This window comes from Perca fluviatilis, chromosome 9 (genome assembly GCF_010015445.1).
Source record: "Perca fluviatilis chromosome 9, GENO_Pfluv_1.0, whole genome shotgun sequence".
NCBI classification, from domain to species: Eukaryota; Metazoa; Chordata; class Actinopteri; order Perciformes; family Percidae; genus Perca; species Perca fluviatilis.
Window position 1 is genome coordinate 18,946,202 of NC_053120.1, and position 20,163 is coordinate 18,966,364.

Here is a 20,163-nt window from a genome sequence, read left to right on the forward strand (position 1 = left end):
CTTTTGTACAGCTTTGATTTAGTTTCTATTCCTTTTCTCTAATTAGTCATGCATTGACAAAAATGATGAGCTACTATAAGTGAACCTGACCTCCACTCTGGGATCATCATATGCCAAAGGACAACAAAACAAAAATGCATATTTGTATCACAGTTTTATCTAACTAATCATCTCTCTTAGCAGTAATGCAAAAAGGACCTGTATTTTAATGGAAGTACCTTAACAACATTTAAATATGCTCTATTACAAATCTTCCTTTAGTTTGACTTAAACTCAAATGTGTTTTTGCAAGCTTCAGCCCTTTACAAAGCATGGGAATTAAATGGCAGAGATGTGAAACTTGCTAGTGTTCGGTAACCCATCACAACAAACTCCAGTCCGTCTTGTTGCACTGTTAATGTGTTGTTGTATCCTTTAAAGGTAGCATCATGCTAGTCACTGTTAGTGCAGTTTAATTATACAACAAACCTGTAACTTTACCATCAATAAATGCAGATAATTGTCCCAATGGTGGTCAGTGATGGGAGTAACGCCTTACAAAAGTAACGCAATTACAGTGTTGTATTCCTTTTTACTTTAACGCATTAAGAACTCATTACTAATAAAATGTCGGTAATATTCTACCAATTACAATCTCAGTAACGCGATTTACAACACATTTTAACCCGACATTTAGTGGCTTTTTTTTTTTTTTTTTTAGAATTCACCAACGCCGCGAAAACATTTCGGTACAGAAAAGAAAGTCCACGAGTGTTATTTCCTGTTGCTGTATTCAATGGTTGAGATGACTGCAGAGACAGATACATTTGCGAGATGGATATTATTTTCAGGAGTTTTTTACGCTGCGTGAGCTGTCCCGTCACCGTTCCCGTTCCCGTGGTCAGAGCCAGAACCAGAGACGGTAGCCTAGGGACATCTGGGTCCTGTCAGTGGCGACCGCAGTGTGTCCGAGCTGCTGACAGATAACATGTCGGGAATTCATGTTGAGGCTTGCTACAGAAGTAACTATATACCGTAGGCTACTTCGATTCAATTGTAAGGTGATTCTAATTGTCATTTTCTCCTACTTATTAGGCTACTTCTAGTCGACCACAACTCAGTCAAGAAGGCTATTGTACGATTTACTATACTATTTATTTTATAGCTTTAGTTACTTTGCAGATTCAGATTAATAATACAAAATAATATGAATAAATTATGATTTATATAGTGGATTAAAAATGTTACTTTATTGTTCCGGTGGTGAAATTCACAAGCTGCCTGCCAAGTCATACTTCTGCTTTTATTTTGGTGAAAGTAACTCAAAAGTAACGCAAAAGTAGTGTAAAGCATTACAATTCAGAGACAGTAATATTGTAATGTAACTAATTACTCTCAAATGACAGTAACTAGTAATCAATAATGTTTTACATTTTGGAAGTAACTTGCCCAACACTGATGATGGTTTATCTACTGTATGCTACACATAGACAGAAGAAGAAGAAAAAAATCTAAGGATATTTTGTGGTAATAAATAGAAATGAAGCAACATTGAAATGCTATAAAGAGCCATGTAGTCTCCCTCAGAATATAATTATAGGCTAAGTCAGTAAAAAAACTCCCTTTTTCCACCTCTGTTGTTGATGAAATACTGTCACAAACGTGGCCGGATGATGTGGGTAAAATGGAGGTTCATGCATAAAAAAAAAAAATACAATAAAAAGTTAAGTTTGTACATTACACAAAATGTAAACCGGTAGTTAAGGGTCTTAATAATTTGGATACACACGCTTTGAGGTAATCTCTGAAATGACCTCTCTAAACACCAGGCGGCGCTGTTATACAACATATCTTTCATTCCCGTTGGATTTCACTTAACTCTAAAAATATAACTCTAATAATATAAATACAACAGGGGAACTGTGTGTTCATACAAAGATTATCCTGCATGTTTGTTGAGTGGGTTTATAGACGCATCTTCTGCTGTTTCAGTACTGTCAACCCAAGAGGTCGAGAGATCTGGATAAAATGTCAAATGTTTTAACGTATTCGTCTTGTAAAATATTAGTACTTGTATAGTTTGTACTTGAGTAGTGATTACACAATATGTAATGAAATCGTCAGTAATGAGATCACGGTAAATAATGAGGAGGTCCTGACTATGCGCCCAGGCAGCGCCAACGGTAATTCCAATGGATCTGGAAGCGCCTGTCAACCGTCAACTGACACAAAGATCGTGTAGGAAAACACAGAGGCATCGCTCTTGCTTAGTTTTTGTCGCCGCGTTAATCTCTTTGACCAGAGTGGCCATTATTTTATACTTGGTGGCAAAGGCTATATAAGAGTGGACCAACAGATCCCGTTGCTCTGTACGGAGACCAGTGAAGGATATTATGCTGCGTTCCAGGCAGCCCGTAACTCGTGTTTTCACAACCTTCTACTCGTGAAAGAACCCTGGAACGGCAGTCAAACCTGTAACATACTACCCGTGAACTCGTACCAGATCGTTGTACTCCCAGTTACAGTTTTTGACGTCACACACACATAAACAACAATTTGATGCTGTACAGACGCCGTTTATTAACAGTGATAAGTAGAAATAAATAGACATAAATAGGCAACGTAAAGTAACCTAGATAGCTAATGTCAACTTTAGGTAGCCACTATCTAACGCTAGCTAGAAGGGTTTGTGGTGACTTTGCCTGGAACGCTACCAAGTCGTGAGTCGTGACTTGAAGTCGTAACTTACGGGCTAAAAACTATGTCTGGAACGCAGCATAAGAAGCACTTTTCCAGTGAGCGCTGAGCGTTACTGCGCAGCAACCTGTCTGAAAGTTGTAAGTCTTCTAGTAGCTGTGCCAAGAGAAATCTCAATCATTCCCAATCTTGCAGAGACGGAGAGCGTAGGTATATGTAAGGAGATAACATGGGCACAGGCTAATTATTGCTAACTAAAATGCTAGTTAACATTAGTAATTAAACCTAAACAGCTAATGTAAGTCGAAACTGCCTGCGAGCTTCTCCTGTAATATACGGTAATTGCTCTACTATGCGACAGTAAGTCGCTTGGTTATGACACAATCGTTAGCCTATTTTTACAAAAACGTCTGCTACGGAGCCATAACGTGAGGTACAAGGTAATGGAGCCTTTTATACATTGTTGTGTTTATTTAGAAATAAACAATGGACAAATAGAGTCTTTAAATGCTTCAGATGTAAAGTTATTCGCTATTAAAGTGACGTCAAAATGAATGGCAGTCAATGGAATGCTAACGGTAGGTGATCGCTTTGTAGCATCAAAATGGCGCCATAGGAGGTCCGAGTTATGAAGCGAAGCGAGTTATGGTATTAAGAGAGCTAATAATGTTGACTCAATGACACTTCTGTTTTGTTCATTTCTCAACAAAAATAACGCTTCAACTTCTACCTCAACTTTAACTTATCATTATTGTCCTTAAAAGGTAATGTGTCCTGCAAACAGATTAAGAAGGTGAAACAGTACCCAAACATAAATAAAAATGATATGCTAAAATCCACTGCACAATTTATGACAGTGACAGCACAACATAAATCCCACGTTGAGAACATGAGAATATCCAGCCATCAGCATCAAACCCAATCAGCCATGGTTAAAAAACCACCTGACTAGCGAGACATTTTGATACAAAATATTTAGTCCAAAAATCCTCCCTCTCATTCTCATTGGATTTAAGACATTTTTTAATGTCCTTAAATTGGAAAGAAAATAGACTCACGTTAAAGGGCTCTTCTAATAATTTTGGAAGATGTGGCCCACAAGGTACTTTCCTCATAACCCAGAATATCTGTTTTTCCCCTTTTTCTAATTTTATTTGTGTTATAAATATAATATTTTGTATTATGACTGTATATTGATTGTGACAACTACACTTTCTCTGTTAATGTTAGCTGTAAAACCCAATTAACAAAGGGTCTGGGGAAGCCGGGCACATGCGCGCTGTAGTAGTGATCCATCTTTTCCCAGTATAGAAGATCTTTGTGTGAGGCAGTAGTATCTGCGTTGAAGGAAAGCTCCGTCCTCTCCCACTGGCTGCTATGACCTAGCTACCGGACGATACTTTCTGCTTTCAAGACTGACCGCTGCGTTTGAAATAGTTTTGTTGTAGCGTTTTGGCAATCATACGTTCATACAGTTGTTTATGGTTGCGTTTCCGTGACTTTTTAATCGTAGCTGCTGGCCTCTGAGGCTAGCTGGCTAGCAGAGCAGTGACAGAGTGGAGCCAGCTGGTCGGACAGAGGTACAGTAACGTTAGCAAACAAGCTAATTAGCCGGAAAGACTGGATTACTGTCTTTAATCAAAGAGAGCGCAAGTCTGCGGTTTCACCCACTGCGGCAAAATGAAGATAACTGTGGACTTCGAGGAATGTTTGAAGGACTCCCCACGGTTCAGGTGAGTGATGACAACCAGGCTTTTGTACCGGTTAACAGTTAGTGCTTTTTTATTTATCACAGGGAAAAGTATCCACTTAGCTGCCTGCTAGCCCAAGCTAATCAGCAGTAACCAGCTAACGTTAGCTGTTTGCTGCCTGACACTTTTCTATTTTTGTCCCAGAAAGCTGTGGCCAGCCGGGGAGGCTGACTGCTGAGTAGGAAACCAAACATAAACTCACTGACCAGTGTGGCAAGCACATGAGCAGTAGCAAGCTGTTCTGGTGCTTTTTTTCTGTATATAAATTATGTAAAAATAGGAATGTATATTAAAAATGAACGCAGGAAGTCAGAGTCATGTGACAGTAGCCCTCATTTGCCATTGTTAAAATGTCAAGCATACAGTACGACTCTGTATGATTGTATAACACAATCAGATTTTATTTGTACACTTGGAGCACTTTTCATACATATAAAATTTAACACAAAGTGCTTCAAAGAATCCAAACAAGTCGAGAAATGGCGTTGTAATTAGTAAAATATTCAATAATAACAGCATTCACTAAAAATAAAATAAACAGGAGCGGAGGAAACGCTATCATAGATCTCATCAATTTACAGTGAGCAAATACCAGAATTGGATATAGATAAAAACTCCAACTTAGTATACTAACATACACCAAGAAGTAAAATAGGCTAAATGCGTGGATAAATAGACAGATAAATAGATCAAGTTAATTGAAAAGCCAGACTAAAAAGATCGGTCTTGAGTTTGCTTTTAAAAGTATCAACATTCTCTGCTGCCCTCAGGTCGTAGGGAAGGCTGTTCCAGATGCGTGCACCATATAGTAACAGAAGGATGCCATTATTGTGTGCAGTACATCACACTGTTAGCACACTTTCTTATTTAACTGGAATTAAATACTCTTGTCAGCTTGTATTGGCAGGACAAGACACTAGGGCTGCAACTAACAATTATTTTCATGATCTGTCAGTTATCTTCTTGATTAATCAATTAATTGTTTGGGCCGTGGTAAAAAAAATATGGCCATCACAATTTCCCGAAGTCCAAGGTGACATTCAGATAGACCAAAACCCCCAAATAAATAAGTTTAATATTGTAGAAGACAAAGAAGCCCAACAAATTTCACATTTTCACATTTAAGAACATTAAACCAGCGATTATTTTGTGTGCAATTGTTGCTTAAAAAAAGACTTTAGTTGCTAATTACTTTTCTGTGACCACTCAAATAATCGTTTTAAGCTGTACATGGCTCACACTTCTTCTCACACTAGACACATTAGGTGGTACATCTTAAAACTCCTCCATTTAATTGGTAAGTATTTGCAGGAAGTGAATAATGGTTGAGTACTCCCAAGAGCGTAAATGAGCTCTTCAGCAGTTTTGTCAGGTGGTGGGTGTTCACGTGATGTATTCCGGGCAGCAGTGTCACTTGTGACATCATCTCTCACAACTCCCCCCTCTCAATTCATCAAGCTTAAAAGCTGTGTAAAATAGGATTGTTCCCTCAACTTCCGCCTCTCTCACTTTGCGTTTTCCAGAGATTTGAGAAAGCGTCTCCCTGAGCTCCCTTTGCTGTTGCTGCAACATCCTCTCCCACAAAAACGAGGAACAGATGTTGACATTCAGAGGTTTTTAATAAAGGGAAACTTCCCAGTCAGCTGTGTTACTTGACGTTGGCCTGTCTAACACTCTAGTGACATACTCTCCTGTGTCTTACTGCGTGGGTATGAGGATCTCAGCCATTATTATTATTATTATTATTATTATTATTATTATTATTATTATTATTATTATACTTTTATAAATTTGTGTTCAGCCAAGCAATCTGATTAGTATTTCTTTAAGGCAAGGCATTTATTATGAATGCCAGTTCTAGTTGTAACTTTGAAGCTAGTCTTGGGAACTTTGTCTTTCCTGTTTTGCATCATGATCACCATCCTCATACTCACCATTGCTTGATTCCTGATAACAGAAGGCGCAGAGTCGCTGCTGACAGCTTGAAGTATTGTGTGTCAGTGATGTACAGTTTATCAAAACAAAGCTAGGGAACTACTTCAGCTGGACCGCAGTCAGAGGATGTGGTGAACTGTCATTGTTGGTCTGAAACTGAAACTTTTAACCAATAATAACCAGTCCACAATTGATACCCTTTTCCCAAATGAGTTTGTGTGTGTGTGTGTATGTGTAAAAGTATTATTCAAGAAAATAATTGGCAGGTTAGTTGATAATGACAATTTTTTTGCAGCCTTGAAAATAGTATCTCACCTTTTTGTTCCTGTAAATGTCATTTACTCCTCTAGTTTTCTTATCGTGTCACATGGTCAAATGTTTCCTGCCCTGTTCGATGAAGTGACATTTGAGTGACCTCTCCCATGTAGGCCTACTCTTAACACCTGTAACGCAAAAATAAACCCGTATCAGAGTCTCTGTAGTTTTAAGGATAAGAAACGTTAGACTTTTGCACCACCTGAATATCGAAATGATGGATCTCCTGGAGGGTTCAAAATTAGCACCATCTACTAGCAAAATGCTGGTCAAATATGCAAGTGGCGGTAGATTTGCTTCACTCTTCAGTAAGGCTGCACGATATGACTTAAAATCCAAATCACGTTTAATTGCACATTTAATGTCGATAACGATAATTAATCACATTCACGTAATCATCTTCTCTGAAGCCAAAATGTTTCCAGACGAGGGACACTGCGTTTTTTTGGGCACAAGTTGCACAGTTGACTCGGACTCTGTGTTTGAGTTATCCTCCATGATGCTTTCCATGCGGCTGACTGGTCCCGGTCAAAGTCATGTGACTACACACGTGGTAGAATGTTTGCAGGAGAAATCAACAGGAATAAATGATCTAAATTATTGTCATGGGAAAAAATATTGATAACGGCTTCAGAATTTCGATACATTTCTGATTAATGGTCCAGCCCTACTTTTCAGTCTCCAGCCTAAAAAACAATGGTAATCTATTGAATGGCTGGTAAAATTTGAACATTCACTAGCCATTTGGCTGGTGGACAAAAAGTTAATTTTGAACCGTGTTCTCCAGTCTGTGTTATCATGTAATGTGATAAGAAGCCACTTCCATGATCCTCTACAACCAGGAGTCCAGCTAAGCATATTACCACATCTCTATATTTTTAGTGCCCTTTGTCCTTTAGGAAAGTCATTTGCTCACAGTTTCCTGACTGCAAGTCCACCGTAGGTTCATCCTGATGGGTTGGGACTGAGCAGAGACTTTCACAGCGCAGTTTTCCACTGCGACCACCATCGTTTTACTCTTATTTTTCCACCCCCACTTGTTATGTTTGGCCAGAGAAGAGGACATAACGAGAGAGAAAGAGAGAGAGTGGATGAAAACCTATACACTAGTGTGGAGCAGCTCTCACTCACTCAACATCTGTTTCCATTTTGGTGTTTGCTTTCAACTCTGTGCCAGAGAATATGGAGCCCCCAAATGTGGAGAGGGTTGTTTTCAAGTGGTAATTTGGCACACCCCATTTTTTTTTTTTTTTTTGCTCTCATCCTCATTTTAGTTGGGAAGCTGTCTTTGGTCATAAACCATGCTTTCAGCCCGAAGGAGAGACTCACTAGTTCAAAAATTATGTATTTCTGGCAGTAAACCCTCGTATCCTAGTTTTCCACTTGAGAATAGACGTTAGACTCAGCCTTTTCTGGCTCCTCTTCAACTATGAGAGTCGAAAATTCCCTTCAGAGGGCTGTGGCTTCTCTCCCCACATGTATAGGAGTAAATGTTGTACATTTTGAATATGCCTTTATATCCCGCAAGGTCCCAAAGGAGGCTCAAATTTGCAATAATATTTTATTAAGTTAGCAGTTTGTTGTTTGTATTGGTAGTTTTAGAACAGTAATGATGACAGTTGGGTGACCAAAACTTTGAACATCTGTAGAGCTGAAATATTACAATATCCTATTAGGGCTGAAACGATTCCTCGAATAATTCGATTACAAAAAATCCTCGATACAAAATGACTTGCCTCGAAGCTTCGTTAAATCAATGTTACCAACGTTGTATCGCTGACGGACGTTTTTTTCCGCACGGAGCATTATTACTGTCGCACAGACGCGGCTTATATACTCTCTATGGGCTCAGTCTGCTGCTGGCGACACATGCTAGAGCGTAAATAGCGAGGGGCTAAGAGAAGAGACAGGCTGGAGAAAACGACAGAAAGTGTCCAAAGTTTGGAATCAGTTCAAACATAATTAAAACTAAAACTCTGTACCGTGTGTCTACTGCAAAATCAAACTAGCTTACCACGATAATAGCACGACGTCAGTGCTTTAGCATCTCAACAGAAAACATGGAGTCTAACTTAATCATCCATTCCACGAAGCGGACCCGACAAAAGTAAATAATAGTCATATGGACGATGGAACTACACCAAGCACAACAACTACCAAAATCAAAGACAAGAAAATACGTAGCTAGTGGTGACCACGATTTGATCTAAAGAGCTGACGCGTTGACTATCCCTTCGGAAAAACAGCTGATTGTTGCGCATCTCTCTCTCTCTCTCTCTCTACGGAGAAACAGCTGATCAACGATCTAATAGCATAAGTGTAACAGAGCTGTGTGACATTATAATCAAATATATAAATGAAAATAGGTTGAGTATAACTAATATTTACATATAGGCCTACTGTATATACAGATCAGTCTCAGGTTGAAACTTGTAGTTCTGAAAGTTAAGTTGCACAACTTAATGTAATGTTTATGTATGTTTAATGTATGCCTTAGTTTGAGGTTAATATCATTTGAAAAAAAAATTCTTTAAAAACAATGTAATATGGCACTTAAATGCTCTTAATATGTTTAGTTTTTTGAGAGATGATATTGTAAGCAATGTAGGCATACAAATGTTGCTTTTTTCCGAAAATGTTGCTTTTTTCCCTAGTTTGGGTTGTCTAAAAACACACAACAAAAAATATCCGATTAATCGATCAATAAAGTGCTAGATTAATCGATTACAAAAAGAATCGATAGCTGCAGCCCTATATCCTATATAGCCCACACAAGGAAGCATAAAGATACAGATTAAAAAATGAAACCTCACAAGAGTAAGATGGATATGTTTTTATACCTAGTCAACATAAACTGCCCAGAAGTGGGCTAATTTCTATACTTAGCAGCAATACAACCTTTTTCCCTGTCTTCACCCTCCTCTTAATCGTGATAACCTGATTGCTCGCTCCTGATTGTTTTTGCCGATTCTGAGCTCGGCCGAGTGCCATGATATGAAGTCATTGGTCGAACAGCCCCAGTTGCAATTTCCCCTGAGTCATTGACGGCAGCTGTAGAGCCAACAGATCACTGGCAGTCTTCTCCAATGCAGAACCCAGAGCCTGATGAGGAGTTCTCATACTGCAGTACTCCCTGAGTAGTTTCCCATCAGAGTCCAGCTGCAGGCTCGTTAGCATGATGGGCTTGTGTGTGATTTAATTGAGCTGCGGTTTGTTCGCTTTTAATGGTTATTAATAAAGGAAATTAACCGCTAATGAAATGTGAGGAGGACTAATTGTACTCCTGCTGTATTGGTGCTGCTAGACACAGTTGTATTTCAGTAAGTATGGGGCAGCATGGTAAATAAAACTCTTTGAAATGAAATAGAAAAAATATGCTGTAGATTAATCGATGATAAAAATAATGGTTAATTGCACCCCTAGTTTATAGCTGTCTGTTGTACATTTTTGATGATCACTCCTCAATCTTTAGAGTAGATTATGAAAATGCTGTAGTTATGACTATCCTCAGTCTGTGTTTTTCCTTCCTACAACTTGTCTAAGACAGAGGAAGTCTGAGGATGTACAATAAATTCAAAATTGGCCTAACTGTTTATTCCTAACAACTTCCCAAGAGCCTGTGTAACTGTTCATATTTAAGTAATGACCTCATCTTGTTGATGTTGTTGTTGAAGCTTGTGCGTCTAATGGTGGGTTTTTACCCCAGCGGGACGGGACCCTCTCCATATTGCCACTCCTCCGCTCTCTAACAATTACAGGATCTACGTCACAGCGCTGAAGCTCAACCTATTCTTCACATTTCCATCCACACTAACAGATTCAAAGTGTTGCATTGTTTGCCACCACCACTGTCATTTCAGTCCAGTGGAATACACTTTATTCATTCCCACTGGTCAAGATTAGATACAGAAAAGCAAACCTGTATGTAATCTTCTTTCTTTACATAAAAACATTAGTGAAAGCGGAAGCACCAGAGGGAAGAAGAGATGACAAACACAGCTGGACACTTTACAAAACATAATTGGAAAACATCAAAGAAACATTTTAATGCGGAGCTGTTCAACTGTCACACATATCTAAATTGGATAAGTTATAGTCATTTGGAACTGGAAGTAAGCCTGCTTTGAGCCAACTGTGGAGTTTGGAGCTGTGTTATGTAGGAAATTATAAATATGGGATTAGACTCTATTTTGGAAGATACTTAAGCATTAAATGACTCCGTTTGGAACTGGGGTTTTATGCCATTAGGGCTGCAATTGACAATTATTTAATCTGCCTATTACTATCTTGATGAATGGATTTATCGTTCAGTGTTTCCTCTAGGATTTTTTTTTAGCAGTGGGGGCAGATCTGTCGGAACCCCCACCTCCAGTCCCGCCCTGCCACCAAATGTTTTATGTATTAAACGGAACGGACACTTCGCTGCAACACAAACAAATATATTTATTAACCTCTATTCACACACAATGAGGCATATTTTGATTTCGTTTTGATTGAACTGTATTTTTGAGGAACGGTAGGTCTACAAAATGAATTTTACAAGAAATTCTTCATAGGAAAACCAAAGCCCAAAGTAGGCTATGGTATGAAACCATTCATAATGAAACTAGTTGCATATTTGCCTCAGTGGCAAAGTTGGCAGCCTTGCTGTGTGCATTTGATTTTTCTTTGCTTTTGGAAAAATAACTCCAAGGCCCTCGGTTATAGGGGAATTCAGAAAGAGGTGGCCCATCAATGCTGAGTAGCATACATGCTGCTAGATGCTACCCTGTGGCCTGGACGGTCATTATGACCGTTTTGAAATTGATATGTGTAATAACTTTGCTAAATAAAACAAATACAATCCTGCTGGTACCTGACTTTTCCTAAAATAGTCTGTATTTTCATTTAAAATAGTTTTTAGGCTATATACATTACACAAAAGGCAAAGAAAATACAATCACTTTTACCTATTTTGGCCATTTTCGCGGTTTTGTTTTTAATCTTTTGTGTGGTTGAAGATGCATCTTGGTTGCTTAGTAATAATCATAGTCTCTGTCAGAGAAACGTAACTAGCGGTCTCGAGTAACAAGTGTGGGCATTAAGGGCATTAAGGTGGTAGCCTAAGTGGGCAGAAGAGAGCTAGAGGAAGCAGACGTGTTGTAGGTGCAACCGGAGCAGAGTTAGTGGTTATTTTATAACGTCGGCCCTGGAGGTAACGAGTCTCCCCTGGTTTTCTGATCACGGTCAGAAATGAAGCGATCAGGAAAGGTTAACACATTGAACATTTAACAGCTTATTAACGTGCGCTTGTTTGCCCATGCACTGATGCGCTCATCTGTTGACATTTCCGAATGCCTTCCTACAGTTGCTTAATAAAAAAGGGCTTTCCACACAAACAAACGTAGTATACATGTGTCATTAGTATGAGGAAAAAAATTAGATTTTAACTGCACCGCAGCAGACACCAAAACAGAGGCAGTGCCAGTTAGGTTAGGTTATAAATGTTCAAATAACATAGCCTACTTTTAATTGTTATTTGGCTGGAATTATGTTGAATGAATTTCCCAATATGTTTCGGGACATGAATTTATGAAATAATCACGGTTTAGCCTACTATGCCATGATATGATATCAAGGGCGTTGTATTGAATCAACAGCCACATGTAATTTAGCTAGCAGGTGAAGGTGAAACAAAAAATGTGCAAGAACTATAGACTAATACAGGCTTAAATTAACTGACAATATAAGTTATACGACTTACAGTTCTCAAGGATGCACACATGCCATCTCAGCTGGGTTCTCCGGACAGCCTGTCTCTTTTTTTCTTTCTCCCTTTTCTCTGAGTGGCACGCGTGCCCACTCGCGATGTGAACACTGCGACTCTCTAACAGTCACTGCTGATAGACGTCTTTTTTTGATACCGTGGCGGGAGAAATCTAACCGTGGCGGACCACCACTTGCCAATCAACATAGAGGAAACAGTTGTTTGGTTGAGACAAAAGAAGAAAAATGCAGGTAGTGCAGATATTGTACAATGGAAACAGATTCCCAGTCAAACCAGCCTATCCTGCAGAACATCTGCATTAGAAAATATCTTTCAATTTGGAGAATTGTGAAAAATATGCGAAGAGCAGATGATTTTCGAGTGTCAGCTTATGTCTTTGAGTGCCGAGGTCTGTGCCCCAGGCCCACAGAAGGGTTGGCAGCGTGAACAACAAACCTGTTTAACTACCTCACTACTGCATGCAGCGTGTGCACAGCCTGCTGGCCTGCTGCCAACAGCCACACAGAGCCAGAGAGGCGGCACTCTTTGTTTTGCTTCATGGTCACTGAATCACTGCAAAAGAATTAGATGTCTTTGTTTTTATAGAATATGTTACTATGTAGTCAGAGCTGTTAGTAAGAGTCGGAGGGCAAGTAGCACAAAAATGATCTAAGGCTTTGTTTCTGTTGGTTGTTGGCAGTGTAATAATTTTAGTCACCCACTTTTATAAATAACACCGTTTTATGTACATATACATAATAACAATAACACAGATTTGAGTGGATTTCTGGGCAACCAAGTGTTGGTGCCGTTTCTACCCGTCATAATTTAAGGTAGTATTGTGCGCTGATCTATAGTACGTATAGGCTAGATCATACAGTGCCTATAAGTATTTTTTTTTCACTTTTTGGGTAATAGATTACAATTTAAGTAATTTATTAAGCAAAATCAACCAAACATTAGCTGGTACCAGCTTCTCCAATGTGAAAATGTGCTGCTTTTTCTTTTTTTATATAGTCTTATTGTAAATAGATTTGTTTTGGACTGTTGGTTAAAGAAAACAAGCAATTTGAAGATGTCACTTTGGGAAATTGTGAAGAGCATTTTGGATTTATGTTTTTGACAACTACACTAAAAGATTCTCTTAACTGCCAAAAAATCCTGATAGCTCTTTTAGGCTACTAGCTTACATGTATAGTAATGTAAATAAGGCAGAGTGACAGTTTAAGAGGTGTGGCCATAGTTTAATATTATGAGATATTGGTACTCATTCAAATACTGACCGCTAATTATATTAAATGGTACAATTTTATTTACCAGACCAATATAATCCAAAGTTTCTCTTCTAGGCGTACAGTATTGTGGACGTCTGTCGGCCATATACTGTGGATCAGTGGCCCTTTAGCGTAATCTTGGCCAATTTAAAGCGAAATAGGATCCAAACATTCCCTCAGTAATGCTGAATCGGCCTCTTTGTTACTGATGTGGTTTACAAGGCAGGCTTTTTTTCTTCTTATTTTTATGCACTGTAGTCTCCTTCATACCACACGTCTCTCTTTATTTAGCCCTAGCTTCACCCTCACACCCAAACGGCACTTAAACCAGGATGTCTTAGTTCCCCAATTTATATTGTTCCATTTAATGAAAAAGCTAGTCAGCTAATGATATGTTGCTGTTTCGTTATACTTTTCTGCTGGAAGTTACTCCTTTCACATTAGCTGTGTCACTCTCTTAGCTGTAAAGGTCAACAAATGTGGTGAATGTATAAAACCAGACAGTGTGTAGTCACAGCAAATATACTTAAAGCTGCTCACATGAACTCTGGAGCATTTACTTCTTTAATACAGTTTTATTTGACAGTGTATTAGGAGTTAGAAACAAGGAGTCTATTAAGTTGACAGAAAATGTGTCTACAACTACTTTGATAATAATCCAGTAGTTTGAAGTAATTTTTGAGGAAAATGGCCAAAATTCACTGGTTCCAACTTTCTTAAATAGTCATATTTTCAGGTTTTCTTAAGCAGGTTAAGACGGGAAGCAGGGTGTATTTTAAAAGGTGACACGATTGCATACAAAGTCAACGGAAAGGCGTTGTGTCCGTCAATAGTGGCGCAAACTGACACAAAGACAAAGTTGAAAGTGTTGGACTCAGAAAAAATTAAACCGCTCATTAAAATATCTATCCTGAACATCTGAATATCTATCCTGAACCTAACAATGTTTGGTCTGTAATCAGCAGCCTAGATAAATGAAATACAAAAACACAAAATATAGTGGACCAGAGTTGTATGTTTGATTATACAGTCAGGATTCAGAGATCCATTCCATGTTTCAGAACAAACTGCACTAATGTTTTTGCTGCAAAACAAGTGGGAATGAAGGTAGCCCCATGCATGTTGTCTGGTTTATTAAATTCCATGAGATGAGATTGTCCACTGATTACATCTTCACCAACTAAAGCCCTCCTTACTTGCCTGCTTTGGCTGCAGCTACTGCTTCTTTTTAGTTTACAGAAACCAGATCAGTTTGGTCAGAATCTCTTTGCACTGAGAGCAAAGTACCTGCATCACCCGGGCTGTCTGATTGTTATCACCCAGTCTACTTGATCACACAATGTGAGCTGTCGAGAGCTGCAAGCTTATTGACGCCATAATGCAATGTTGAGACGGTACACTGTATCACTATATTGTTTTCCTCGAACATTCTGTTCACTCTTTGACTTATATAAGAAATGGATCTTCTTGAAGTTAAGAAAATATATAATGGCTACATTTCTTATTTTGTAAGACCTTCAGATGTCTGAGAGTGTTCAGATAATCTCTTCCATGACTGAGAGATCATTACAATTATTCCTCATATCTTTCAGCTGACTGCTTTCTTCACCCCAAAAAATAGGGGGGTTGTGGTTCATTAGTTATGCTTTTTCTTTTCTATAGATTTTCTTTTTTTTTTTTTAATAAACACTCAACATTATTACTGATGTATTTTTCTTAATACACATTACCTACAAGTATGAGAAATATATTATTCGCTCCCCTGTCCAGTTAGTGTCAGTTTAGTGCACCTGCAGAGCTGTAGCCCACCAAACTCAACTCCTTTATCAGCCTACTGTAGTCTCATGTTTTACCTGTAAAACCCACATTTTTATGCCTTTTGATGTTTTCACAATCACGGAGCATCTCTCCTGTTGGGCTGTTACCAGCACAGTCAGCCGAGGAGACACTGGACGGCAGTAGAGGAGATTGTACCAGCGTCTGGTTCTAAAGTAGTTTAGCTGACATTCAGCACTGGAGTTGAGAGTACCAGAGCAGCCCCACTTTCCATTACCCTTCTCTACTTCCATCACAATTTTGTGGAGAGGTCATTTTAAGACTATGCTTGGTTTGTAAAGTTTATAGGCCGACAAAACGCAAGGCAAATTTAAGCGAATCAATGTGCAGCTTTTATTCTGGATTTTTCATTATTGACTAGGAGTGGGGGATCGATACAGCATAGTATTGCGATATTTTCCGTGGCAATACTGTAGCGATACACAGACGCCAAGTATCGATCTATTATTATATATGTGTAGGTCAGTCTGTCTGCTTGACAATCCCATTTTGCAGCAATAAAATTAAGTGAGATGAACAAACAGAAATTTATCTTTTTAGATAAAAAAAGATGTCGACAAAGTTTCCTTTTGGGGACATCATTTGAAACTGGGAAAAATCTGAAGTTGGAAAAAGGGTAATAAATTGCAATATATCGCAGAATATTGCAATATGTTTAAAATCGCAATAATATTGTATCGTGACATAAATATCGTGATGATATTGTAGAGTGAGGCCTCTGGTGATTCCCACATCTATTACTGACCAAAAATGTATTCAGTGCAGGTCATTGATGTTGCACTTATTTCTGTTGTATCAACAAAGATGTGTCCTCACAAATTATGTAGGTGCAACAAGCTATACTAAAATGTATACGACATAAACCATTTAGTTACACTCCTCTCAGAGCTACTTATGAACTGCCAACAAACTTCTAGAGCTTACACTCTTCAATATCATGTTTTGAGAATTTGGGATTAAGAGATTTAGGTTTGTATAAACTGTGTGATTTCCTTTTTAATTTTGCTTCATCACACAATGACTGAAGGACATTGTGTGACATTGGCTTTAGCTCTGTGTACCTTGGTGGGTAGAGTGGTGTGGCCCTTAAGGGCCCACTATTCTACCCAATAATAAAATCATATCGTCTGATTTTCTTATGCCAAGTAATTTATAGTTCATAAACTTGAGCAGCAGATCACAGGCTTCTTGGGTACTTCACTCTTCAAGATGCAGTTGCAAAGGTGTTATCTGTCTCTAGTAGGGCTGCAGCTATCAATTATTTTAGTAATCGAGTATTCTACCGATTATTCCATCGATTAATTGGGTAAGAAATACTTAGTAAACAGCAATAGTAAATATTTATTATTGCTGTTTACTAAAAAAAAGGAAAAATTTGTATTGCCAAATTCCAAGACCCTTCAAAAAAAAAAAAAACAGTACAATAGCACATTTTTGGTGGCCCAAATGTTAATATTTTTCACCTCCTTCCCCTTCTTGCCTCTGGCTCTTCGCACTGGATATGCAAAAGAGCTGTTCAGTAAAACCAGAGGGTAAATGTGACGGTACAAAGCTTACAGCAGGGCTATTCAACTACACTGTTCTGGGGGACACATTTTCAGAAGCCTAATACGCAGTGAGGAGAAAGAATAAAGAATGCAGACATCACCGGCATGATGACGTCATTCACGTGCATATTAAGTGGCCATGCTGGGGGGAGGAGCCGATTGGTCTCCGGCAGCAGCTAAGTTTCCAAAGATTAGTAGCAAACTAATAAACCGACAGCTTTCGTTTTAGCTTGTTGGTAAAACATCACTATTTGCAGAGTAGCATGCTGTAGGCTAGTTGCGTAAAACAGCGCGTTGGACGAGAGCAGCAGACGTTTATTTCCTTGTGTCGTGTTCGCTCCGTGGAATGGATGAGTACAATGGATGTTTGTTACAGAGATGATGTAGCAGCTTAAAATAATCCCAAACTTTCTGTCGTTTTGCTCGCCTGTCTCTTCTTTTAGACCCTCGCTATTTTCGTCTTCCTTCATTTGTAATCTGGGCCGTCAGTCTTGTGTCCACAGAAGCGCCAACCTCTTTGCGCTAGTAATAATCCTCCATGCGGAAACACAGTGAGCCGTACAACCTTAATTACATTGATTTAACGAAGCTTCGAGGCAAAGAATTTTGCTTTGAGGATTTTTTGTAATCGAATTATTCGAGTTATTCGAGGAATCGTTTCAGCCCTAGTCTCTAGATTCTCATAACTGCCATATGCCTGAAAGCTCTAGCAGTGTTAAAGGTATAATAAACTCTTGATCTACTCAAGCTATAAAGAAAATTGCCCTACTTGCTCTTTGTTCAGGCAATCCTGGGTGCCACTCTCATTATTTGAAATTTCAGATGAATCACTTTGACTTAAGTGTTGATTAGTGAGTTAAGAAAAAACTCTGATCCCAAATGGGACGTATGTAATGGACTATATGTTTTGCACAGTGTTACAACCCTACCACAATCCTAGGGCCCCATTTGGAAATCATTCACTAAAACCAAATACTCAGCCAGGTTGAGGCCAGATATGGTCACCAGTCAGTACATCAATATCAGTTGAATTTCCAGGCTCAGGACTGCTGATGGCTCTCTGAATTCACTTTGTCTTCTCTATCTCGATATATATATATATATATATATATATATATATATATATTTATAGTGTGTGTGTGTGTGTGTGTGTGTGTGTGTCACATGCTTTCTTCTTCTGCTTATTATCCAGACTCTCTGCTGGACATGCTCCAAGGTCAGAGCTGTGAGGCAATGGCCCAGATTTTCATTTTGCCAGGGCCCCTCCTTTTCTTATCCTCTGTCAGCACTTTCACAAGTTCTCAAATTACAAGATTAGAAGGAAATAGTTATGTTCTTGTGGCTGCATAGAAAGCGAAAGAGCGAGCACCTGTCGAAAATATTGAGTTTCCAAGGCTAATTTGTCTAAACAATTATTTTTTCAGGGAAAGATGGCTGAATGTGCCTAACCAAAAAGCCCAGTGTATAAATATAGAAAAATATAAGAATAGGCCAAATCCTCTTGCTGACAGACACCAGAGTCTGTCAGCAAAACAGTCATCATCTGGGTGATACATCAAAGAAATAGACTTTGCATGTAACTGAAATGCTAACATAGCTTTTGACCAGGATTAGTGCCTCTGTGAAAGAGCTCGTAATTGCTTTTGACCCTATTTTGCCCTCCTTCACTACTTTAACCTTTAGTTCATTCCACTGTTTGGGTTCACAAAATGTCATAAAACTCTACAATGATACAACTCTGTGACACTGTTCCCATGTTGCAAGCCTTTCTCTCAGGTTTGTTGAATTATAAAGTGCAGAATATATTATAAATTGATTAAACTGATGCCAGTTCATGCTATTAACGTTTACGCTTGTGTGTACACAAGATGAGTAAAGTTCTCTTTGACATACAGTACATCCTTTATGCAGTGTAGGTTTAGCCCTTAAGGGACCAGCACTAAACATATTTGACCGTATTGGGTTTATGTCAGTTTCTGCAGACGTAACAACATTTCAACGTGCTGAGCGAGTTGCTGCCTGTTCATGCTTTTCTGTTTAATTACACTTAGCTGCCACACCAAGTTATTTCCTTCTGGTAGAATAGCCAGCAAATGAATATCGTATATTTATTTTAAACATGGCAAGGTTTGAGCTCAGGTTCAGCAATAGACCACCACTCCTGAAGATAGTGAAGCTTAGAGTCTTGGTCGTGGACTAAAGGATTCTTGGCTCCATTCAGGCCAGACTCAGACAGGTTTTTTTTAATACCAATTTCAGCATTCTGCCTGATATTTCTCTTGGTTTCATTAAACATTTTGGTGTTCCTAAATTTGGAGAGCTCTAAAATGATTTGCTCAATCTCTGCTTAAATATACAGTATTCTGTTCCAAAGCATTGTTACTTGCTGATGAAGAACACATGTAAATAAGACAAATGCATTGGATATCAGATACAATATATTTCAGTCTGCACAAAGTATAAGAATTTGTCTTAATGACCTCAAGCAGTACTTTAAATTACTACCTTCTTCATATAAAAGACGACAACCTCCAAGCTGACTTAAGCTCAGAAGGTATGTGTTGATAGATATAAAAAGTTATTTAGGTGGATTTACTGTAAATGTAGTGACACAGTAAAATAAAATTTGTACTTATGTTGCTTAGGATTCTAGTGTTCCCTGCTTTGAAATAATGTTTTATTGTAGTAGGACTTGCTATTGTTAAAAATTATACAGACACCAATACAATGCCTAAGATTAATATTAAGTATAAAACACATTATACACATACAGTAAAAACACAGGAATCATTGATCCCACGTCTTGCTGAAAGCACTCAGTGAGCCTCTTGTTTTTCCCCCGACAGTGACCAGATGTTGGCAGCTGTAAGTGTGACACCATACGGAAGAACAAACAGCTGGAGGGGTTTTAGGAAATGCCACCCGCTGCTACTGCAGGGTGTCACTCTTAATCTCTATGCTTTATACTGGCACACGATACGGACACACTCTCACACGACATCTTGTGAGTTTTCCGTTGAATAAAAACAATGACATTTACATTCAAGCATTAAATAAATGTTCTCATCTCCAGTGAGTGGCGC

The 20,163-nt window shown here is 38.6% G+C and overlaps 1 protein-coding gene across 9 annotated transcripts in view; it reads left to right on the forward strand.

Moving 5' to 3' along the window:
* The first annotated feature begins 3,998 nt into the window (after positions 1-3,998).
* The window catches only part of LOC120565155 (arf-GAP with coiled-coil, ANK repeat and PH domain-containing protein 2-like), a 54,082-nt gene continuing 37,917 nt past the window's right edge, over positions 3,999-20,163 (forward strand). For 7 of the 9 annotated variants that reach the window (XM_039810613.1, XM_039810608.1, XM_039810614.1 and 4 more), the window contains exon 1: positions 3,999-4,409. In XM_039810613.1, the coding sequence (XP_039666547.1) occupies positions 4,357-4,409 (53 nt within the window). In that variant the 5' untranslated portion in view covers positions 3,999-4,356. The remainder of the gene's footprint in view (positions 4,410-20,163) is intronic. The other 2 variants (XM_039810606.1, XM_039810611.1) reach the window with 1 other exon arrangement.